This window comes from Chiloscyllium plagiosum, chromosome 17, assembly GCF_004010195.1.
Source record: "Chiloscyllium plagiosum isolate BGI_BamShark_2017 chromosome 17, ASM401019v2, whole genome shotgun sequence".
In the NCBI taxonomy this organism is placed as follows: domain Eukaryota; kingdom Metazoa; phylum Chordata; class Chondrichthyes; order Orectolobiformes; family Hemiscylliidae; genus Chiloscyllium; species Chiloscyllium plagiosum.
This window is the reverse complement of record NC_057726.1, coordinates 26,746,909-26,773,044: the sequence shown is the minus strand read 5'-3', so window position 1 is coordinate 26,773,044 and position 26,136 is coordinate 26,746,909. Positions and strand designations below refer to the sequence as shown.

General features: G+C 36.9%; 1 protein-coding gene across 3 annotated transcripts in view; it reads left to right on the top strand.

The window, feature by feature from the left end:
* wwp2 (WW domain containing E3 ubiquitin protein ligase 2) overlaps positions 1–26,136 on the top strand; it is a 204,497-nt gene that overhangs the window by 67,003 nt on the left and 111,358 nt on the right. For all 3 annotated transcript variants that reach the window (XM_043706703.1, XM_043706702.1, XM_043706701.1), the window contains exons 5-6: positions 12,737–12,874; positions 19,831–19,915. In XM_043706703.1, the coding sequence (XP_043562638.1) occupies positions 12,737–12,874; positions 19,831–19,915 (223 nt within the window). The remainder of the gene's footprint in view (positions 1–12,736; positions 12,875–19,830; positions 19,916–26,136) is intronic.

The following is a 26,136-nucleotide window of genomic DNA, read 5'->3' as shown; positions in this document are numbered from 1 at the left end:
GGAGGAGAATGTGCCTGTCTTCCAGCATATCTGGATTAACAGAATCACAGCCAACTTTTTTTTTGTCTGTACGTTTAAACACATATGGCAGGCAGATTGCAATGTCAGATGAGAGTTGAATTTCAGGCTGTGAACAGACATTGGCTGTTTCTTCTGAAGAATTACAATTTGTTATAATTTACCATATGCTTTCTCAAATTCAGAGTGTCACTTGGAAGTTAAACTAGGGAATAAATCTTTAAGTCCTGCCAAGTGAGATTTTTTTTCTGTTTGTATTATGTTCAGGATAATTGCAAGTGCACCTTTCTTCTGATCAATAATCACTTCAAAGAAGTGTAAATAGCAGTTGTTTGTAGTAAGAAATAGTTCACAGTTACGCTTGCTTGAGTTTTCTCCAAAAGTTACAGTTTCTGCAATGAGCCTTCCTGAATGTTGGACTGGAGTCTATGTCATGTGTTTGAGTTCTGTTTAGTTCAATAACTTTTGAGAAAAATTTAGTCAAATTTATCATGTGGTACACTCCCCTGTCTATTGTCAAGGTTATTTACTACCACCATAATGTATGATTGGCTTGCATCCTATTGAATTTTTTAATTACATCAACATTAGGGCTGTATTCACTTTTTTGGATTCTTTGCGAACTACCATTATCAATGGGAGCCTTCAGTGAGATTTGTCGGTTTACTCAAACCTCAAGGGTGTGGTGGGAATGATCAACATTCCTGAACCCAGTTAGCTCCTTTTCCACTGACTATGCTGTTGCTCATCCATCAGCACTTTTTCAGTTGTGATCAAAGTGGTTATCCTGCTAAGTATTTTCCTATCTTCACTAAAATAATTAGTGTCCTATTTACTGTCTTCAGCTGCAATCAGCCAACCAACCATTAAGTGACCAACAACCTAAGTTGTAATACTGTTCTATGCATGTCTTGAGCAACGCAATAACACTCTTGTGAATACTAAATGACAGAAAAGTGTTTTATAAGGAGCTTAAATTGTAAAGATTGCAAATTAATATATATCAGACTCATTAAAGCTATTTGGACTTAAGATAACCAGATTATAAACTTGTAAATAAAAGAATGTTTCCCAAGGATGAGTAAAATATTTAATTGTCTGAGCAATCTATACCAAGAAATAGTCATCATTGGCATCCCAGCTACAGGATGTGGTTTTACTTTGTCAACGCAATCACCTAAAATAGACCGGGAAGCATGAATGAACAATCACTCTGTTGTTCATCTGAAGGGTTCTACTTCAGCAGTCCTTAAGGGTCTATTAAAGCTGTATTGCTGTTTCTTTCTAAACTTATTGAACTTGCACTCACTGCTGTACACTTATGTTCATAAATTAGTGGACCTTTTTTTGCAGTAAAATTATAACATAGTCTCTAATTGTTTGCGAGAATACAACTTGGCCCATGTATTAAAATGAAATGTGCAGAGATAGTTTTAACCCTTAAATGATTTAGAGGAAAAACTGTAAGATCTGGTATTTTCTGCTCAACTTAAGTTTTTTAGGAAGCAGGCTACTCACATTTATGTTTCTAAATCTAAAGACAATTCAGATGGGCTTGGCCTGTGGAAAAATTCAGTTACTACTAATTGTCATCACTTTTAAGATGATACAGTACATGCTAATGTACTCATTCAGCCATGATTTATTGGATGGAAGTCGTTGTTTCACAGCATGAATTTGGTGAGAATTGAACAAAAACGCTTATGATTGTGAGAAAACTTTGAATATCCAAAACACTTGCAACATTTTGTGATCCATATCAATCCAGGACATTCTTGGAAATACCCCACAGCTATTACAGAATTTGCGGAAATTTGAGAAGAGTGCCAACTACCACTACCTGCAAGGCAGTATTGGATGGGCAATGAATGTGGCCAGGTCAGCATTACACATAGAAACACAGAATGTAGGAACAGGAGTAGACAATTCAGCCCTTCATTCCTTCTCTGCCATTCGTTATGATCTCAGCTAATTGGACAAGTTAATAGCCTGTTCCTGTTTTTGCTCATATCCTTTAACCTCAACTTTTATATCCAGCTCCTTCTTGAAATCATACAGTTTTTTGACCTTGACTGCCTTTTGTCGTAGCGAACACCACAGGACCACCACTCTTTGGGTGAAGAAATTCCTCCTCATCTAAATCTCTTAGTCTGGAGTCTACTGTCAGCAAGAACATCCTTCCTGAGTGTACCCTGTCTGGTCTTGTTAGAATATTACAGGTTTTAGTGATTCCTGAAGAACGGCTTATGCCCGAAACGTCGATTCTCCTGTTCCCTGGATGCTGCCTGACCTGCTGCGCTTTTCCAGCAACACATTTTCAGCATCTTGGGAATCAGCCTGGTTGAATCTTTGCTGTACTGCCTTTGTAGCAAGAACATCCTTCCTCCAATAAGGAGACCAAACCTGCATGCAATTTTGTAGATGTGGTCTCACCAAAGCCATGTATAATTGCAGCGAGACAATCCAAGAACAAACTTACATTATTCATGTATCAATTTAGAACACTGTCGATATAGCATGTTGTTCTCACATTGGAGGAATTATTCTTAAGTACATTGTGGACAAGCACTAACAGCCATCTGACAAGAAAGTTATATTTCTATAACACAGGATTAGAGCATCTCAATCAGAGGAAATATGATAAAAGTAGCAAAATGATGGTCTGATGAACAAATGGAATACTCTAAACATGGATATTACACAATTTATATACTCACTAACAATAGATGGTTTTACTTTGGGCTTTTATTTTTCAGAAGACATTGTGTATATTTCAAACTTAGTCTTGAACTTTCTATTCTTGGAAATTTTTAAACAACAGCTATAGAGTTATCCTATGAGAAGAAGGAGCAGCCCATAAAGATAGCATGAAAATTGCTCTCATTTCTTACAACAGAATAGTAAGATTGAATTAAATTCCAAATTATTAAAATTCCAACAAGGCAAATTAAGTCAGAGTTAATTGCAGACAAAACAAAATTGTTTATTTTTAAAATTGTCTGAAACCAAAATAACTCAAGTCAAGGTTTAAATTTGGAAGTGGCACAACTGTGGAATACTTCAAAAATGGAGGAATTACACTAATAAATTTCACTGGAAATAAAGGTTAATAGTAAAATATTGCAAAAAGAGATTTGACAAATGTCCTATGTCTGAAATCTAGTGGAACCCTCTAAGAGCTGACTGAAACCACAATGCGATGCAGATAACGGCAATGAATTTGATCTGTGATGTGTTCATGGTACAGTACGGACTGGACTGCACATAATCCAGAAAATATTTGAATGGAAGATAATGCACGTGCACCCTTTCCAAACAGATCCATAATTTCTGATTGCCACAAATGCAGTTGGCCTGGTATGTTGCTGTTGATGGTGCAACATTTTCATCTTTCATTTGCAGGTAATCACTGGTTGATAGTTCAAGGCCGGATATTGAAACTGTGGTCCACAGTCTATATGCAACTTTTGAGTCGTAGTTATCAAGGCTACATAGACCAGCTACATTTCTGTGTCCTAGATTTCTCATTTAAATTTTCTTGAGGTTAGCATGGATCTTCTTGGCACAAGGCTATTTAATGTATTCCTCGTTATCAATGGATAATTTCTTTCTGACATTTCAAGTCCTTGACATGTAAGTAGAAGATGTATTCAAAGCATGAAAGGAAAAGTAATTTTGGTAATAGGAATAGTGATAATTGAGAAACCAGTGGGAATCAGGATAGTGGCATGAACACAATATTGGCGCAAGTAGGCCAGTTAGAATGGCACCTAAGACATGGTGAACATCATTCAGGAATGAGCACATCTCTGTGAATGGGGACAGGGAATGTGTGAACCAAAAATTTTGAATGAACAAACTGACAGCAAAGGTTGGCATGAGTAGTAATTAGTACCACAGGACCAGAACACCAGGAAGAGCTGAGCATGAGTTTTTGTTTAGCTTGCCTTCCTTGCTTTTGCACTCTATTTTACTAGTTTAGGAAATGCCATTTTTTAACAAACTTCTCAGCTTTTACCTTCTTCCAAACTTAAACACGGCATCCATGTTTGCTGTTGCTGCACCCACTTTAAAATTGAACAGTTCTGTTCATATTGCCTTTCATCATTTGTCTTGGCAAAAAGAGAACACTTTTCTGTGCAAAACTTCATTTGCTGGGTGTTTGTACATTACTGCAGATTATATCTTCCTGATGTTTGTGGCCAACCTCTTCATTGTTTTACAAGTTTCATTTCATCTGTTAACTTTGAAATTATATTCACTATGCCTAGGCATGACAAAGTCATTAACATAGATTAAAAAAGAGTTGTGGTTTTAATTCTGAACACTGATCAGTCCCAATCTCTAGATTGGTGAAGCAGGCTTGAGAGGCTGAATGACTACTCTTGCCCCTATGTTGCACATTGCCTGAGGAAATACGACTATATATTTCTGTCCACTCTGGGAACGAATTGCTTACTTCTACTCTTTTCTTTCTGTCCCTTAGCTACTTTTGTATCTAGGTTATTTCACTGTCCTTTCTTAAGGATTTAAATTTTCCTGTATGGTACTTTTTGAGAGTCTAGTACACAATATCAAAAGCATTACTAAATGCGTGTCGATCTTGACTCTCAGAATCTCTTCCAACAACCCACCACTAATGTTAGGCTCACTGGTCTGTAATTCCTGGATTTCCCTTGCAGCCTTTAGTATGCTTTCCTTTATTGGTCGGAGTATTGAGTACAGGAGTCAGGAGGTCATGTTGCAGTGGTGCAGGATATTGGTTAGGCCACTTTTGGAATATTGTGTGCAATTCTGGTCTCCTTCCTATCGGAAGGATCTTGTGAAACTTGAAAGGGTTCAGAAAAGATTTCCAAGGATGTTGCCAGGGTTGGAGGATTTGAGCTATTGGGAGAGGTTGAATAGGCTGGGGCTGGTTTTCCCTGAAGTGTTGGAGGCTGAGGGCTGACCTTGTAGAGGTTTATAAAATCATGAGGAGCATGGATAAGATAAATAGACAACGTCTTTTCTCTGGGTTGGGACAGTCCAGAACTAGAAGACATCTGTTTAGGATGGGAGGGGAAAGATTTAAAGGGATCTAAAGGAGCAACTTTTTCCTGCAGAGGGTGTGGTGTGTGTATGGAATAAGCTACCAGAGGAAGTGGTGGAGGCTAGTATGGTTACAGCATTTAGTTACAGCATCTGAATGGGTGTATGAATAGGAAGGGTTTTGAGGGAAATGGGCCAAGTGCTGGCAGATGGGACTAGAATAGGTTAGTATATCTGGTTAGCATGGATGAGTTGGACTGAAGAGACGTACAGCAAGGAAACCGACCCTATGACTCTATGATAAGACAAACCAGAGCAGGGTTTACATAGTTAATGGAAGGGCTCTGGGAGTGTTTTTGAACAGAGAGACCTGGGGTTGCAGGTACATAGTTTCTTGAAAGTGGCTTATGGATGGGAAGGTGGTAAAGAAGGTCAGAGCATTGAGTACTAGAGTTGGAATGTCGTGTTTCAGCTGTACAAGACATTGGTAAGGCCACATTTGGAGCAGTGTGTGCAACTCTGGTTGCCCTGCTATAGGATAGATGTTATTTAACAGGAAAGGATGCAAAAAGATATACAAGGATGTTACCAAGACTGGAAGGTTTGAAATATATGGAAAGGCTGAATATGATGGGTTTTTTTTCACCTGAGCGTAGGAGGCTGAGGGGTGATCTTATAGAAATTTATAAAATGATGAGAGACACAGATAAGATGAATAGGGTAGGGGAGTTCAAAACTAGAGGGCATAAATTTAGAGTGAGAGGAGAAAGATTTAAAAGGGACCCAAGGGGCAACTTTTTCACGCAGCAGGTGTTGCAAATATGGAACAAACTGCCGGAGGTGGTAATGGAGGCTGGTACAATTACAAAAGATATTTCAATAGGTACATGGATAGGCAACATTTAGAGGGATATGGGCCAAATGCAGGCAAACAGGAGCTAGTTCAGTGTAGGAAGCTTGGTCAGCATGGACAAGTTTGGCTGAAGGGTGTTCCGTGCTATATGACTCTATGAATTTATGAAACTACATTTTAACAAGTTGAGTCAATCAAGCATAATTTACCAGAACCAAATCTGTAGTGATTTATTTATTAAGAATTTATTTTGGGGGGCGATGTTTGTATAGTGGTAATTTTACTTTGCCAGAAATCCTGGATGTCACGCTAATATCTTTGGGATAGATGTTTGACAAATGGTGATGTTTGGATTCAGTAAAATAATCTGGAATAACCACCGTCAATTGTTGTAAAAATTATTTTGGTTCACTAATACCTTTTTAGGTAAGGAAATCTGCTGTCCTTACCTGGTCTGGCTTTCAGACCCACAGTAATGTCTTTGACTAATAACTACCCTGGGTGTCATGAGGACTGAGCAATAAATGCTGGTCTGACTGGTGATACCTGCATCCCATGAACAGTTTTTAAAAATTCCAAATGCCAATTAATTTTATCCCCAGACTGGACTTAAGTTACAATGTTTATCCACCTTTAATCTTTTTCAAATGGGCATGTAGCATATGCAATCCTCTATCATCCTCCTATTTAAAGAGGGTTGAAAGATTGTGGCAGTCAGCAATTTCTCCTCTGCTACATTTGGAACATCCTTTTGTGAAGACAGGTACAAAGTACCCTGCTGAGACCTCTGTCATATGCTCTGCTTTCACGAAGTTTCTTTATTAGTTTCTTAATTATTACCCGATTACTATTTTAATTTGTAAAAGACTTTTGAGGTGTCTTTGCTGTTAGCTACTGGTCATGAAGGAATCAAAAAGGAAAATGAGGGAAGGAAACTGATACTCCCACTTTCACACAAAACTAAGATCTCATAGATTGGAAATCAAACGCCTGGAGGGACTTAAACTGGTTGAAAGTATATAGAAAGGACACAAACATCAGCATAGATGAGTATGGTCCCAGTGGTGCTGTTTGGGCAGGCTGAAAAAGACAAGCTAAATCCAGAAACTGACAATTCGGCAAATATACAATTGTTACAGCTGTTTGTGTTGGTTGAATCTAACAGTGATCTACGGCATGCAGACTGTAGAATGGGAGTTCAGGAGGTTCAACAGGCAATCCATTTTTGGTGATGTCTGTCTCAGTGCAACTTGGGTTGTCAGTATTGCTGCTGTGAGCTGGAAATCTGGCTAAATCCTAGAAGAGTTGAATTTTTTTGTTGGGAAGTCAGATTGATGACATATGGGACTGACTGGACAGCAAAGTCAATTTGTAAGATCTCTGTTAGATGTATATGCCATTTATTGTGTAATTTATAGTTTATGATTGAACATAATTTGCCTGTTAATACATGTTTAACTTGTGTTTAGATTTTAGAGTACATGCGGTTACCCAAGATGATAATATTTAGTGTTAGCTTTGATTTACACTTGTATAGTAAAATTTAGTTTGTTTTAAACCACAGAATCTTGTGGCTTCATTTCTTTCAGTAAATTACTGGGATTACAAGTTTCTTCTTTTCCATAAGAAGTTATTGATGTCAACCAAGATTCCAGCATATCTATTCTGATATAATAAAAACAAAAATCTGCAGATGTTGTAAATCTGAAACACAAAGTACCGGGGAAACTCTGCAGGTCTGACAGCATCTGTAGAGAGAAAAACAAGATTAACATTTCGAGTCCAGTGACCCTTTGACACATATTCTGTTGTAGCTCCTCTTGTTTGCTTCTGGCTGTGCTTCCTATATTCAAGTCTTATGAATTATCATGAGCATTTTTCTGTTTTCATTTTAACTCATTTCAATTTTTTTTAACTCACTGAAAATTGGTCTTCCTCCAGGAATAATTTTATGCTTGATTTTCCATAATCATTCTTAACCTAATATTTTGCTTACTGTTTCCCAAGTGTTCTGTCTTGAAATCAGACTCCAATTACCCCATTCATTCCTCAAAACTTCTTTCATCATTGGGCTGAAACACCTCCATCAAACAGAGTTCTGTAACAAAATCAAAGTGCTGGAGAAACTCAGCAGGTCTGACAGCATATGTGGAGAGAAAAACAGAGTTAATGTTTTGAGTCCAATCGCCTTTTGTCAAAACCAGAAGCAGCTGGGAAAGAGATCTCAGATCTCCAGCATCTATTCTTTGTTTTATTTGTGAAAGCTTTCTATTGCCCTGAATTTAGTGGACATTCCCAACAACTACTTTCATTCCTTTCTCGAGTCTTGGTGCAGATTGGCAATTTACTCGCTGATAATTCTTTTGGAACGTAGGTTCTTGTCATGTATAACCAGTTTCTTTTACATCTCACCAAGACTTTCAAAGAATCTCCACACATCCCTCAATCTCCTGATCCATTTTGTACACTCACCTTTTTAAGAGCATTATGACAATGCAAATATAATGGTGTGAAAATTCATAGCACACCTTTAGAAGTAAAAGTTGCATTATTTCATCTCGAAATGATATGATGTACATTCTCAACATGTTCTGTTTTTAGTTTAATTTTGAGCATTTGTAGATCTTGTCTGAAGCAATGGACATTTTTTGTCAAGATGCAATTCTTGTAAAATCACTGAGGCCACATGGTAGGATGTTGTTTGCTTCAGACTGCTGTGTGAATGTGTTGATTCAAGTGGCCTCTTTCTGTATTAGACACTTCCTACACTCTGTTTAGAATTGTACCATAAAGTCCATCATGTGGCTGCCTTGCATTTCTGTTAATAGTAACACCTCATTATTCTCTACATTAACTTGGCTATGTCACTTGTCTGTCCATTTTATTCATCTTTTTATATTCTGTTGCAAGCAATTTGTATCATTCTCACTGTTTGTCACTCTTCCATGTTTGGTGGAATTTAGAAATTTAGTTGAAAATCTTCTTCCATATTCCAAGATTCAGGTAAATTATAAACAGCAATAGAAATATCTTAGTATTGATCATTAGGGAATACCACTGTCTATCATCCTTAAGTCTGAAAAAAGAACCATAGTGGGGTGCCACAGGGTTTGGTCCTTCGACCACTGCGATTTAAAATCTACACAATGACTTGGATGCGGGGAGAGAAAGTAATCTAGCCAAAATTGTAGATTGAACCAAAATAAATTAGAGCCTAAGTTGCAGTGAAGAAATCAGAGATTTACAAATCGCTATAAATTGGTTAGATGAATAGACAAAAATTTGGCAGATGAAGTTTAATGTCAGTAAATGTGAGGTCATCTATTTTGGTCAGAAGAATTGAAAGACAACTTATTAGCTAATTTGAGTGAAAATACAGTGTCTTGGTATAGAAATCACAGAAAACTAGTATGCGGGTATAATAAGTTGAGAGTTTAGTGCTGAAAAAGCACAGCAAGTCAGGCAACATCCAACGAGCAGGAAAATCAATGATTTGGGCATAAGCCCTACATCAGGAATGATTCTTATGCCCGAAATGTCGACTCTCGACTCTGACCTCTAGGATCTGCAGTCCTCACTTTCTCGTAGGTAACAAGGAAGACAAATGGAATGTTGGCAATTGTAAAAGTAGGGAGGTGTCGCCTCAAATGTTCAAACATTAGTGACTCTGCACCTTGCGTATTGTTTACAATTTTGGTCCCCTTCCTTGAGGAGTAATATAGCTGAATTGAAGGCAGTTTAGAGGAGGTCCATCAGATTGTTTTCAGAGATGAGGGTTTTTTTTTAATGAAGAGAAATTGAGTGGTTCAGTCCAAACTCTTTCGAGTTTAGAGGAATGAAAGGAGATCTAATTGCGATACATAAAACAGTAAATGGCATTGACAAAGTAGACGTTGAAAAAGGTTTTCCTCACATGGGGCAATCCAGGACAAAGGATTTTAGGATAAAGTGTTAGCGATTTTTGAGAAGGTTTGAAGCTCAGTTTAAGCTTCTGGATGTAAGTTTGCTTGCTGAGCTGGAAGATTTGATTTCAGACGTTTCATCACCATAGTAGGTAACATCATCATTGAGCCTCCGGTGAAGCGCTGGTGGTATGTCCCACATTCTATTTATGTGTTTAGGTTTCTTTGGATGGGTGATGTAATTTCCAATTTTTTTCTGAGAATGGTGAGGATGATTCTGAGGATGATTCCAAATTGATTGTGTTTATTGATAGAGTTCGGTTGGAATGCCATGCTTCAGGAACTCATGTGCATGTCTATTTGGCTTGTCCTAGGATGGATGTCTTGTCCCATTCAAAGCATTGTCCTTCTTCATATGTGTGTAAGGAGACTAGTGATAGTGGGTCATGTCTTTTTGTAGCTAGTTGATGTTCATGTTTCCTGGTGGCTAGTTTTCTTCCTGTTCATCCAACGTAGTGTTTTTTACAGTCCTTGCAAGGTATATTCTAAATGACATTCATTTTGCTTGTTGTTTCTATGGGGTCTTTTTAAGTTCATTAGCCGCTGTAGAAGTGTGTTGGTTTGTTTGTGGGCCACCGTGATGTTAAGAGGTCTGAGTAGTCTGGAAGTCATTTCAGAAGTGTCTTTGGTGTAGGTTAAAGTGGCTAGGGTTTCTGGACACGTTGTATCTGCTTGTTTAGGTTTGTTGCTGAGGAGTCTGCGGACTGTGTTTATTGGGTACCTGTTCGTCTCGAATACACTGTATAGTTATTTCGCTTCTGTTCGTATTCCTCGATGCTGCGAGGTGTGTGGTGGCTCTCGTTGAAATAATGTTCTAATGCAGCTTTGTTTGTAGGTGTTGGGATGATTGCTTCTATGGTTAAGTGTGTTGTTTTTCTGTAGATGCAGGTTTCAAGCTCCGTATTGAGTGTCCGCGCTACAGTGACATCTAGGAATGGCAGTTTATTGTTGTTCTCCTCTTTTGTGAATTTTATGCCAGTGAGGATATTATTGATGGCGTTTTAGGTTTCCTCTAAATTGTTTTGGTGATGACAAAGGTGTTATTCACATAGCAGACCTAAGGTGGTTGGGAGACCTGTGACATACCAGCCACTTCACATTCAATAACAAGACCTACAAACAAATCAGTGGAATGCCCATGGGATCAACAATATCAGGGTTTGTAGCAGAAACAGTTATGCAGAGGCTCAAGAAACAGTTCTCCCAACCATCCAACCCAAACTTTGAGGTCTGCTACATGGATACCTTTGTCATCACCAAATGAAACAAATTAGAGGAAACCTACAACACCACCAACAATATCCTCGCTGGCATAAAATGCATAAAAAAGGAGAACAACAATAAACTGCCTTTCCTAGATGTCATGGTTGAGCGAATACTCAATATGGAACTTGAAACCTGCATCTACAGGAAAACCACACACTTAACTATAGAAGCAATCGTCCCGAACAAACAAAGCTGCATTAGAGCATTAGTTCAACTAGCCACCACACACTGCAACACCGAGGAACTACGAAGAGCAGACGAGAAATACCTATACAGTGTATTCAAGAAGAACAGTTACCCAATAAACACAGTCTGCTGATTCCTCAGCAACAAACCTAAACAAGCTGCCACTTACCCTACATCAAAGACACCTTTGAAATGACTTCCAGACTACTCAGACCTCTTGGCATCATGGTAGCCCACAAATATACCAACATACTTCAACAGCGGCTAATGAACTTAAAAAGACCCTGTAGAAACAACAAGCTAAATGAATTTCAATTAGAAAATACCTTGCAAGGACAAACAGGAAGAAAACTAGCCACCAGGATACATGAACATCCTCTAGCCACAAAAAGACATGACCCACTATCACTAGTCTTCTTACACACAGACGAATAAGGACACCACTTTGACTGGCACAAGACATCCATCCTAGGACAAGCCAAACAGAGACATGCATGAGAATTCCTTGAAGCATGGCATTCCAACTGGAACTCTATCAATAAACACATCAATTTGGACCCCATCTACCATCCTCTGAGAAGAAGAACTGGAAATGACATCACTCACCCAAAGAAACCTAAAAACACGAATAGAAAGTGGCACATACCACCAGCGCTTCACCAGAAGCTGACTGATTATGTTATCCAGTATGGTGATGAAACATCTGAAAATAAACCTTCCAGCTCAGTGAGCAAACTTACATCTAGGATAAGGTGTAGCAGATTTAAAACAAATGAAGAGAAATTATTTCTGTGCTGTGAATCTGTGGAATTCACTAGCCCAGTGTGCAATGAATGCTGAGACATTGAATAAATTTAAGAAGGAGATAGACTGATTTTTAGTTATTACTGGGTCAAAGGTGTATGGAGAGTAGGCAGGGAAGTGGAGATGAGATCAGCAATTATCACATCAAATGACAAAGCAGGCTTAAGGAGCTGAATAGCTTACTCCTGCTCCTATTTCTTATGTTTTAAACCAACTGAATATCAGCCTTGGTATTCCATAAGCCTTATTTTTTTTTTGTCAGGCACTTTCTTAAAATCCGTAAATATAAAGTCAATTCCATTCTCCTAATCAGAGAAACATAGAAAATAGAAGCAGGAGCAGGACTATTCTGTCCATCCTTGGATTTAGAAAAGGAATAATAAAAACATTTTGCTCACAATATTTATTAGTACAGATTGGAACATTTAAAAAGCTCTGTTTCAGTGCATCCAGGCTTACACTTAAAAGTTTTGAATTCAGGTGTACTTTAACAGAAGGTCTTTGTCTGCAGAAACCTGGTGACCTGAAAACTGCCCATGGTATTTTCTCACTTGTGAGTGGCAGAGAAATAACAAACTCAATCAAATCATTTTTTTCTTTAACTTTTTCTTGTTCACAGTGGAGAACATTCAGCTAAATTTGAACCTTCAGGTGGGAAACAAAAGTGGTGTTGTGTGCAGCGGTGAATTGACTGTTTGCCTGGATGGCCTTAATGTTGACTTGGGAAATTTGCCTAATGGCACCATCATGACAGAAAGTAAGTACTGCACACACATGGTTCATTCTGATACTTCGTTTGAGGGTGATGGGTCATACATAAGAAATTACTTAATGCTTCTTAATTGATTTGCAGCTCTTCAATGAGAATGTGTGTTTTTATAGTTAGTATTAAAACGGGTAAGTTTGTTCTTTAAAAGTAATTGTTTCTTGTTGGAATTGCAAAATCCCATTTCATGAATCTATATTAATAACTTAATTTCACAAAGTCTGAGGTGTTATCTATTGCTTGTTTTAAATTGATTTGAAAATGATGACCATAATTTTATTACTGTCTTAAAATATGGCTCTTATTTATAAGCATATAATAATAGCAACTTGTACACTACGGAATGCTCTGTGTAAACTTACTGTATTCTGGTGTATGTTATACTACAAAACAGTTAGTTTTCAAGCAATCAAATTTTGTTTAATGTTTGTCATTTCCATTTGGTTTTCACCTTAGTATTTATTGAAAGTTAATTTTAGGTTGGCTGAAAAAATGCAGGAAAATTTTAATTACATTGGCACAGTCATTTATCAAAATCTTGTAACATCTAATTCTTCAATCTTTTAAAAATATTTGTATATACTTAATTGACTTTTATTGACAGCACATTGCAGCACTGTATAACAATGACTTAAGCCAAATGAAAGCCATGTTTTCCTTTAGGAAATTAGTCACCTGTTATTTACAGCTTCTCTAATTTCATTCCAGGAGTAATTTAATTCATCCTAATGACATGTCTCATGACAAATGCTAGCTTTTCATCTTCATTTCTAGATATTGAAAATATTTTCTTGGGTTTATAAATGTATCATATAATATTGCACAGAGGTTGCATGTTGAATTAAGAATGCACTAAATTTGTTAGAAATCCAAAAAGAAATTGGAGCATGAATACAATTCATAAATAAACTAAGAAGCACCACTAAGTTTTTTTGTTGCTACAGTACATTGAAATGTTTGAAAAACAGTGCAAAAGTCTATGAAAATATTATACTTAAGACTTCTTAAGCAACAAGTTGATGAGATCCCTGCAGAATTTGAAGTCCTGGCCCCCTCTTTCTCTGACCATGAGGAGATAATGAGCTGTTGACTTTGTGAATTGCTTTGTATATCTGTTTTCTTTGCATGCTGCTCATAGTTCTGCTATGTCTAATAAAATGCTGAAGATGATTTCTAAAATATTTATTCAAATTATTTTGATTAGAATGCTTTTACAGTATGGATTGCATTAAAAAGTTTCTAACCATATTTAAAAGAGATATTTATAATTATTCAGTAATCATAATAGACCAGAAAGTTTTGATTCTTAATGTATGCTCTTGAACTTTCTGTTTTAGTACTGAATATACAATGCTAGATTTGTGCTGTGAAAGACAAGTCTGTTTTAAGGAAATTTTGAACCCAGGCTGCTTTATCTTCATAAAGCATTGGGCACTATTTGGAGACCTCTGTGGTTTTATTAACTTCATATTTCATCTGGGACTATATAGGAGCAGGAGGAAAGCATTTGGCCACGGGCCTGTTCCATCATTTAATTGGATCATGGTGCATTTCTACCCCAACTCTGTACAACTCTATTTATATGTTTTTTCATATTCCTTGATACACTTATCCAATAAAAATCTATCAATTTTAATTTCAATTAAGCTGGAATCCACAATATTTTGTGGGGACACATTTCAGATTTCCATTACTGTTTGTATGAAAAGTGCTTCCAGATTTCTCTTCCAAAGATTTAATTCTCATTTAAAGGTTATGACCTCTGGTTTGAGGTCCTGCCACCAGAAAAATTAGTTTTTCTCAATCTATACTGTGAAACCTTTCTAATTTTAAATATATGAAGAATTCGCTCTGCAACCTTCTAAACTCAAGAGAATAGAAAACAAGTTTGTGTAATCTGTTTGATAATTTAATCCAGTTATCATTCTGATATGCTGCACCGCTTCAGGACCAATGTATCTTTCCTGAGGTTAGATGATCAGAACTGAGTATTGTAGACCAATTGCAAACTCTATGACCAAAATTTTCCTACTATTGTATGACAAATGCCTTAAGAAAAAGACCATGATTTCATTTACTTTTTGAATTTTGTACTAGCTTTGAACAATTTCTTTTACATGAATGTTTGGGTGAAATGCAGTTTCCTCCAATTAAATATTGTGAAGTCCATAACTAATAACTATAGTTACTACCAGAAAGTATATACACTTCCACCAATTCTCTTTCTCCTTATCAACTGTCTTGGACAAAGCAGATGGTTTGCAGCCTCAGTGTGTTTTTGGATGTCGAGCTGACCTTTTTACCTCACCCTTGCCATCACTAATACTGCCAATTTCCACTTCCACACAATTGCTTGCACCCACCCTACTGTGACTTACCCATGGTAGGAAAAGTCGTACATATCTTTGTCACCTGGCAGGACTCCCAACCTCCATCCTTCATAACCTTCAAATTTTTTGTACATTCCTTACCAAACCTAATTCTACTCACTCATCATCCCTGGCCTCATTGAACTGCATCCTCCTTGGAATATAATTGAAATTGTCATCTTGATATTGAAATCATTCCAGTTTTGTCTCACCTCACTTCCTCTAGCTTTACTGGGATCTGCACCCCCTAAATCCGCAAACTATTTACAGTTGTGCCAGACCTGTCTGGATGCCACTCTTGATTGTCTCCCTTCGTCCTTCTGTGCTGTCCTTCCTTAAAAACCTTTTCAAAACCCATTTCTTTCATTATAGCTTAGTATCATATTTTTAAAAAAGAAATCTGAGAAATACCGTAGAATGTTCTTCTATACTTAGGTATGATGTAAATATACTTAGGTTGCTCCTTCTGTTTGAGAGTCTGACACAACGTACCATTTGGAGGCCCAGAATGAGAAAAAATACTTGGGCAATATTCTTTCAGTTGGTGCTCAAAGGATGTGAACTAAAGCACACAGCTTTTATTGTCAATCTGCTGAATGCATATCAAGTTTTATTTTTTTTCTTATGATCAAATTAGTCTTTGCATGGTTTTGTCCTCTTTCTGCAGCCATCTCTAGCCTAGTAACCCAGTGCACAACCGCAGTCATTCAACTGTGAATTAATTATTATTTTCATTCATATTTGGGGAGGGCCTTTCAAATTATTTCAGACTTGCTGCATTTCCCACATTTAAAGGTCCCTTTCAAATCTACCTTTTTTTGACAAGCCCTTCTCCCTCCATAAACATTTTTATTCAACTTTTTAGAATTTACCTTTTGTCCTTTGAAGAATTTCTAATGTTTACATGGCAGTGTTCAGGCAGAGTGGAGACCATCATGGCTGCACAAAACAACAGAATGCGCCATTCATTACTCAAAGCCTGAACTGCTTTTTTTCACCAGTTGCAAGTCCAGACCCTGTAAACTGCTTGGGGAATCAAAATATGAATTTATTAGCCTCAATTTCCAGGTTTGACTTGTCTAGCCATTAAGAGAAGTACACATGGTCTTGTCTGATTTTGCCATAGGTCTGATGCTTTCCCATCATCATAATCATACCACACTAGTCAAGAGCAAAGTTTGCCTGCAGTAACTCAGCCCAACTTTGCAATATGTTCACATTGTTTTGCATCCGATCAGTCTAGTTTTGATTATTCGCAATCCTGGCCATTTTCAAATTAACACAGTTGGAAAAATTCAATTCTTTGTCTCTGTCCCAAATTTGAAATTATTAATAAATAATGTGAAAAAGAAAAGCCTCAGAACTGCTGTTTTGGTATCCATGATAGTAATTTTACCCAATTCCAACGAAGTTCCATGTATGACTACCTTCACTGCAGCCAGTTATCATTAGTCCATTTCAGTGTACTGTCCACTTGTTTTATGCATAGCAACAGTACAGATTAATCTCCAGGCATATCTGTTGACTCTTACAGCAGTTTACATCAACCCAAGTGTCAGTGTCACTGGTTTGTTGAATAGTGTGGAAATAAAAGCTGTCATAAGTGTCCTCCTTCTAAAGATTGCACAATTTAACATATGAACATACCAAAATCTGAATCTTTTATTGCATGAAGACAGCTCAAGTCCAGTACCTGGTAAAATCGAGCTTAAGTTGAAAAATTTAAATTGTTACTCATATTTATTTGTAGTATACATCAAAATCTGTTCAGCTATTACTAATGACTGATTTTGGTCTTGACCTAAATATGTGGATTATTAATTAATGAAATTGGAGCGTAGGCTTTTAAACATAACTATTTAACTTCTATCCATTGAGGTAGGTTTGCTCGCTGAGCTGGAAGGTTCATTTTCATCAGCGAGCAAACCTACATCCAGAACCTCAACCTGAGCTACAAATCTTCTCAAAACTCGATTCTATCTATTGAGCTGGAACTGGCATTGAGATTACTCCTCAGATTATATTCCAAAGCAGTTGCATGTAATGATGGTTTATGTAATTATTAGTTCCAAAAGTAATGGTACAACTGCAAATATTTAAGGGGTGCATTTGAGGAGAAATTTCAAAGAGATAGTATGTTTATATAATAAAATTCATGCAACAGTCACATGGTATGACAGAGCTTGAGTATTGTTAGAGTAATGCTGTTATAGCTTTTCCTCTTGCATTTATTACGATAGAATTACAAGAGTACGAAATCTCAATGTAACAATTTATACTGTATGAGAAAAGGTGCTGACCCATTGGCAAGTAGACTCTGATTAGTAGAAAGGTTGCCATGGAGAATACTATTAAATTTTTTGTTTAAATTCAAAGCAGGCAGGTTCCATCAGCTGAAGGGAAATAGTGATGTATTGTTCATTAGGATCCATTAGTGGTTGGGATATATGTCCTTCGTACATGGGATCACACTGGCACTGGAATTCACGTATCTCACTTGTCATTTGTGTCATCTTTTTGGCTTTACAGCCTGTTACTGAAGAATTGTTCTCATGTTGCAACTGTATAGTAGCAGGACAAAATGGCTAGCTTCGTCTGTTGTGCAAACCCAAGGTAAGTTGAGTACTTTTCAAGGCCAAAGCCATTTGCTTACCGTTCAAGCTTAATGCTGCACAAGGGTGTGTAAGAGCAAACCTGAGGGATATGGTTACCCTAATCAGATTATTGCTTGCTGTTTATCCTGCAAATTTAGGAATGGGCCTAAGGCTGCAATATTTTGTCCTGAAAAGTATCTAGTTGACCTCAGATCACCCAGGAAGGGCAAGGTCTCTCAGAAATGTGAGCAGCAGGTGAAGCTACTAGACATTTCCATGCTACCATTAATCAAGAAAAACTTGTTCGTGCTAAGAATTGCACTTGCAACCAATATAAGACTGTCAGTGGGCTCTCGGTGTGGGTTACCATAAATTTTCTGGAAGTTACATGTGTTCGCATACAGGGTGCTGCTCTTTGTGAACGGAAAGGATAGATCCATGCACAATGCCTTTTTAAGCCAAATAAAAGCTTGGGTCCAGACACTTCCTGGTGCATTCCCCATGACAGTGCCTTGACAAATCAGAGTTGACTTGCGTCGTTTAAATTTTATTAAAAACTTGGCAGTTAACTGCTCCCTGATGTATTGTCCATGGAAAATGCTCTCCTGCTCTGCATTCAATTGTCAACCAATCAGCACCCTTTTCTCATGCAGTATAAATTATTGTGCTTTATCAGATTAGATATTCATGCAATTTTATATTGATGAGTGAAAAATATTAAACTCTGGCAGGTTTCCTTTTTTCAACAATTTATATAATGCACAATTCTCAACGGTTTTGTTTGGAAATGGTGCAGTTTTCATAATGTGTAAGTGGACAAATAATTTGGGAAAAGAACTGGCAGCAAAGTGCTATCATTCTGTAGCATATATGCTCTCAACTTCTCTTGTTGTGGAGTACTCAATTAGCTCCATGGACAAAATAACCTGTAGCCAGTTAATGATTTCAGTTTACAGTCGATTATGAAGAGTCTTGAGCTTAGCTGACAATAATGCTGTCACCATTTTTTTGTCAACATAATCTCTCAATCAGATGTTGTCAGTTCAAAAAAGGACCCCACGTAAATCAAAAAAAATGAATTGTTTTAGTAAATCAACAAATGCCAACAATTGACTCTGACTAATCTAATCTCAAGAATTAAGAGGCACTAAAATTTTAAATTGGAAAAAGAGGCATTCTTTGATAACTTTTAATTGATGTCAGGTATTCAGTACTTTTGATAAATGTTGTGCAAGACAGATGAATACATTTTAATTGGTTGTATATTTGCTTGAAATGTTTTCTAATGATACAGTCTTTGTTTTGAATTTGTTGTGGAACATTTTTCAAGTTTTAGATTGCATCTTCAGTTGTCTAATTAGTAAAGTTTTGGAATAGTTGATCAGAAATTAGGCATTTAAATTGAATCTTGTAAGTATTGAAAATTGTAAGCACGAGTTTTTTTTTACATACTTAAGACGCAAGGCTTGGCAATAGGAACTTTGAACACTCATACGGAAAATGTCTGACTGCATACTTAACTCCTTGCATGATCACGGTGACTTGTGAAATTTGCCAACCCAACAACAAATTAAACAGTACTTTTGACTGCTCACATTCTTATATTTCATGTCTCCATTAACTTTTGTTTGATTTGTTAAACCTGGTATGTATGCTTGTTCACGAGATTATGGGTAAATTTTACATGGAGCTGGTATGTTTTTTATGAGATCACCTCAAGGGTATAAGTTAGTGGCCTTAAGTACAACTTTCACTGAGGTAGCTGAGTTGCTGTTCTTTTTGTCCATGATATATTTTACGGTTAAAAAGTTAGGAAAAAAAATTACTGATTAAACAAAATTGAGTCCATCTGAGTCAGTTCTGAGCCGATTGGTAGTTATGCATTTCAAGCTATTTTATATCGAGAGGCCAGGCTCTTTGCCAATGTTATGATGAACTGGTTGTTATGTCTGCTAGTTTTTATCTCTCTGTGTTTCTTCTATAGAATTTCAGCAGAATGGTAGAAGTCATCAAGCTGATGATTCACAGTGTTCACCCTCACGTACCAGTGTTTCCCCAGACAGAGTGAGGTAAGAGATGGAATTATTCAAAACACTATTTTTCGACAGAGCTTTATCTACTACAAATTATTAATCTATTAAGATTCTGGGTGGATGAATTATATGTACAAGCTTGAAGTGCAGGGTTTTAGTGTTGAACTGGTAATTCAGACAAGTGGTGAATTATTTTCCTGTTGGCTACGGCAGAATAATCATTTGTTTAAAGTGTCTTTTGTAGGATTATCTTTGCAGTTATTTGGGAATTGCATATGTAGCACAAGAGTTCAGTACTTTTTGATAAAATGTACCAGAAACCTATGAGTATCCCGATGCACTGCATAGAGTTTGTTTTTTCTTTCAGAAATTAAATATTTTTGGAACTAAGGTACTAAAATGTTAGAGAAAGTTAAATGTTTGTCTTCTATATTTTTCACTTCGTTTAGAAGTTTTAATTGTTTAAAAATTTATGAAAAGTTAAAAATGAGATTGAAAACTTGGGTTTTATATTAGCTAGATTTGTTAATCCAGATCAACTATTTGTAAATTAAGTATAGAAATAATATCATTAATAACTATGTAATTTGAACTCTGCAGAAATAATTATTAGCATGCACAATGTAATACAAGCAGTTGGTACTGGTTGGTTTAAAATTCTGTCTGAAATACATTTGTTTTGAGACATTTATGATTGTATGGAAATATTTGAGCTGTATTGTTGCATATATTACCTTGCAATATTATGCATTGATCAGGCAATTTTTCTGAATAAGATTCAAATCGGAAGATAGGAGACTATAACATTTATGTTGAATGTAGAAGAGGGAAATTCCTGTGCTTGTGATTAGCTAATCTGGTTTATTTAGTGGAGTGTCTCAACCAGAGCCTCAGACAGGCCTGCACATAGTGAACCCAGAGCTCAAGCTCCTGTCCAGAACCACAGCAAGCATTGATGACCGAGAAACATGTCAATCAGGATAGACTGAGTGCCAGGTTTGGACACTGCTAGAAGGACTGCAATTATTGGTCAGAAAAGACACAAAAATTGAGAAAATTATTAACTGTGAGGAGAACAGTGTAACATTTGAAAAAGTACGTTGACAAGTTGGTGATGTGGACAGATTGGTGGCAAATGAAGTTCAAAGGAAGTGGTGGAGGCTAGTACAATTGAAACATTTAAAAGGCATCTGGTTGGGTATGTGAATAGGAAGGGTTTGGAGGGGTATGGGCTAGTTGCTGGCACGTGGGACTATATTGCGTTGGGATATCTGCTTGGAATGGATGAGTTGGACCAAAGGGTCTGTTTATGTGCTGTACATTTCTATGACTCTTTGATTCTGATGATATGACACTGGTTAGATTTTATTTGGAGTTTTGTGTACAATTCTGTGCACCACACTATAGCAAGGATATAGGACAGAAGAATTTTATGAGGTTCAATTATGAACAAAGGTTGGAGAGGTTAGGGGTATTTTCATTGGAGAGGAAGACTTAGAGGAGATTTGATGGAAGTTTTCACAATCTTGAGGTGTCCCGATTGAGTAGATAAAAATACTATTCTTGCTTGAAATATCAGTGAAAATTGACACCAAGTTGAAATATTCAGAGAGCCAATGCAGACATGATGACCTGAGGCTCCTCCTTCTGCACTGTAACAATTTTTTGATTCGCTGACATGCTGGATACCCCTGTCCCTTCAGTCTCTCCTTGTGAAGAAAATTTAGTTTGTTGGGGAAAAGTGGCAGGTTTTGTCATAGAGGTGGACAACAAAACATGTGCTTTCTTCAGACCTGGAATGCAAGGTATACATGTTAAAGCACAGCTTTTTGCAATACTGACTGCTTTAAATAATGTCTAGCTCAGAAAATCACAAATACATTTAAAAATCTGTGGAGATAAAATACTATGATTGCACTGAGACATAATGTGGCCTGACCCCCCACATTCTGCCTCACCACTGTCCTGTACTTGCATGATGCCACACTGAGTACTGCCTGCCACTGGATAGCTTTCAGGCAAAGATTCTTTGCCCTCATTGGTCTGTGTATGGGAGAGGAGGATTCACTCCCATTTATGGAGCATCAACTGGCAGTCCAGTGGTGATCAGATCATTCAGCATAGAATCTGATGAGGTCTTTCTGGCTGGTGCCTTCACTGATTCTGTCATGAGGGAACTACAGAGGAATATCGATTATCCAGCATTCGATTATCTGGCAAGATTGCAAGGTCCCGATGCTCGGTTAACTGTTACCTGGCATTCGATTATCTGGAATTCGATTAACCAAATGAAATAACTGCCTCCCCATGTCCTTCAGTTAATTGAGGTTCCTCTGTACCTTGCAATTTGTCTTAATGTTTCACCTCTGCATTGAGTTTCTCTGAGACTTGAGGAAGGAAACATTCCTAGACCCCTCAGTGCTAGAAGGGAGTCATGTCTAGTGAAATGCTGCATGAAAACTGAGGGTGTGCTTTATCCTCTACGTGTGACAATTAAACACTGGGACAGCCACTTGTATCATGCACCTGGACTTTCAACATGATCTTCAGGTGGATGAGGCTTCCCACTAGGATGTTGAACTCTTTCTCTTCCTGTACTCATGGGGATTTGCACACAGAGTAATTACAGTATATCCTAAATTGCTATGCTACTGTTAAGATCCCTTCCCCATGCTAAAATACTCAATATTGTTTGAGTCCCGTAGCGAAAAGTAACTTGAACAATATACGTATTGGTGCCAAAATCTTTATTTTTCTGCCTCACAATTCACCGCATAATTGATTGTTTGGTGGGGTGTTTGCTTGGGGTAATGGAGTTGCAGGTCTTGTGATTTTTCTCACTGACCTTGATCTGAACCATCCTGATCGGCCAAGTCTGATCTTTGTTATGTTAGTTGGCTAATAACTGACTAGTCTGACATTGCAACAGTGATTGCATTTAAAAACAAAAGTACTTATTTAGCTGCAAATGAATTTTTAAATTTTTGGTCATAGGAGTGCTACATTTAGGGCCTCCTTTTTGGAATGAGGACAATACAACAAGTTGAGTTGCTGCTTTTAACGACTATTTAGTGATTCCTGTTGGAAATAATTGTATTAGAATTTTCGAGAGGTGAAGATTGGACTTGAATGTAAAACTTTCCTGTGTCTGAATACCATTTTGAGATTTATATTTAATGAGGCATGACAAGTTTGAGAGACCGAAGGTTGCTTGAAGCCTACAGAACTATTTCTGCTTCAGTAAGTCAGTGCATTCAAGGAAGGACTCTGAGAGGGAAAGGCACAAAATTATCAGGAGAAGAGGGAATTGTTCCGAAATCCACATAGACATATGCTATTAAAAATAAATACAGCTTTAAAGTAAAAGCAGATTTTATCAAAATAATCAGCTTAAAATAAAACTGGAGCACAATTACATAAGTTCATTTGGTTAATTGCTACATTTTTTTGTGGACAGAAGCAGAATCTTCCTTTGATAAGTTGCTGATATTTGCTCACCAACTCTTTCAAGTTTCAGTCAGTGAGCCAGCCTCTTAAGCATAGGTTCAAAAATTGGGAGCAGCATTTGCGAGATCTGCAGAGTGGAAGAAAGTATCTTTAAATTACAGGATGCAAACAAAATCTCCTGGAAAATTCAGATGAAATTTCACAAATGATAGTGTTAAGTTCGAAGCTTTGTTTTCTTTTTTTTTCTCTTTTTGAGATTTGACATTTCTTCAATTTTAGAAAAGATTTAGCAGATTCATTAGCCAAGAAAAGCTGTATTATAACAGAGTCCATGACGTGTTCTGTCTGGATATTTGTTACTTGCTGCAATATTTTCAAAAGGAAAGTGAGACGTGTCTGACTAAACTAAGTTCTGTAATCCAGCACCAGACAAGAGGGCTGTAATCTTCATCAGCGTGGTGATCTGATACAGAAGACAAAGCTGCTGAAGTAGAACCTTAAAGCTGTCAGATTTTTCTGAAACTAGATGGAATGACGATATTTCCTCAGTTCCCTTGTCAACACTTAACATTAATTAATTTATTATACATTATATGTTAATCGGCAGCACAGTATTAAATCATTGTGGGCTGAATGGTCTAATTCTGTTCCTACATCTTGTGGTCTTACTATTCCCTTTAAAACAGCAATTATTGCAGTCACACAGAACTGTGACTTTTTACATCAGCATTTTGGGGCATTTTCTATGTTAACTGTATTCTGCAAATATATGTTTTATCTTCCTCACGGAAAACATGATTTCAGTCAGTGTGACAAGCTAATTTGGATGTGAAACCAAATCTTTTAGTTGTGCTATTTCTTGTGTTCTCCTTCCATTGCACAAAATAGAAAATATTTTCCGAGTGATAAATATCTTTAACAAGCTAAACTGCCTCCAGTGTCTCTTCCAGTGTCATTGCGTTATTGATTTCTAGTGATACGTGTATGACTGGTGTTGGGTTATTACACTATCACTTTGTTCTCTTGAAGCTGAAGTTAAGTCAAAGTATCTTCAACCGCCTTAGGTCGACATAAAAAATCTCGTGGTACTACTCAAGAAGAGCAGGGGAGTTTTGACAGTGCGGTAGCCAAGATTTACTCTTTAGCTAACACTACAGATGATCTGATCATTTACCTCCATGCTATTTGAGTGTCCTTGATATGCAGTATTAGCTGCTGTGTCTCTTCACATCAGAACAATAACTGTGCTTCAAGTGTAATTCTTTGACTTGTGAAACGTATTGATAAGTCCTGAGGTGAAAGGTGTTGTATAAATAGAATTGCTGTCTTGTTATCTTCTCCCACTGGAAATATATTGTATGGATGCAAAAATACACTAAGCCAACAGGTGAGAATTTAATTCTGTCAAGAATGTTTTGTTATGAGACAAGCTATTGGAGCAGTTAAAAATATTAGTTTGATGCAATTAATCCACATATAGGTTACCACGACAACATTGATATTATAATAGAATTGCTGATATTTATTGTTTTGAAATATGCACTCTGAATGGCATTATGTTTAAGCTTTGTGGATTTCTTGAATTCAATCTGTAAAAAGTATACCAATGAGTTAGTGGACAGCTATATTTTGTAACTTCATCAAAAAATTTATGAACAAGTGTTGCATAATTTAGCTTGCATCTGATAATAATTCTTTGTTAATACTTACAATCTGATGTTTAATTTTTTTGATTTTGCTATATTCCTTATGTTTAATAGCTAAAATCAGGGTCTGAGTAACTTGACAGACACTGTGGCACACCCCAGAATTAACAAATACCTCATTGTTTTCTTAACAATTTAACTGCAGTGGTTCATTACATTTCCTAAAAAGCAAACACATGTATGACTGCAGTGATTAAGTTGTTAGCCATTGATTAAAACCAGCACTGGAAATCTTGCAGTACTATATCTCTGGGGAGCTTTTGTTGGACAAAGTAAAATAAAAATGTTGCAAAGTTAAAAGAATATTTTCATTTAATCACACAACTTTTGCCCTACCTTTTTCATTGTGTACTTTATTAATTTACAGGTTAACCAATGGGGAAGGATGGTAATCTGCAATCATGTGCAATTAATTATACACCTTTTCAGAGACTGTGTATGCAAGTGGTTAGCTGTTTGGCCATACAAATAGATGTAGAGCACTTCATGTTAATGTATACATGTTGCATGCTTACTTGATTAAATTTTTTACATCTGTAGCTACAAGGATGCTGATTGTAGGATCACCAGATTCTGTTAAAGTGATGGTGTTCATTCGACTTTGAAATGAGTCAACAGCAGGTAGATTGATTAAAAGTCAGCAGTATTATTGAATTTAAACAGGATGTACAGCAACACGAGCAACTGGAACAACTGAAAATAAAAACAAAGTTAGACTTATGGCAGGCTGGTTGTATAATGAAAAGAGCATTGGATTTGCTTTCAGAAAAGTCCGTTTATATATAAAGCTCAACAGTTTTTCAGATTTAGTTCTAGTAAATGGGTCAGTTCCAGCAGCTGGATGTGCTCCTTATGCAACAGGAGGCTCTGCCTTATTAAGAATGAAAATTATAATGTTACCTGGCCTGCTTTTAAAACATCTTCCAATTGATTGATTTTGCAGTAGACCATCAATAGTGGCATTGTTCAAGAAGTGGAAGGCAAAAACTATCTGTTCTTGTTGAAGAGAAAATTAGGGTTATCTGAAGCATTGCTTAGGATTTCAGGGGGATAAAATCAGTAAAATAAAAATAGATTCAAGGCATGAATAAATTTCTCTGCTAA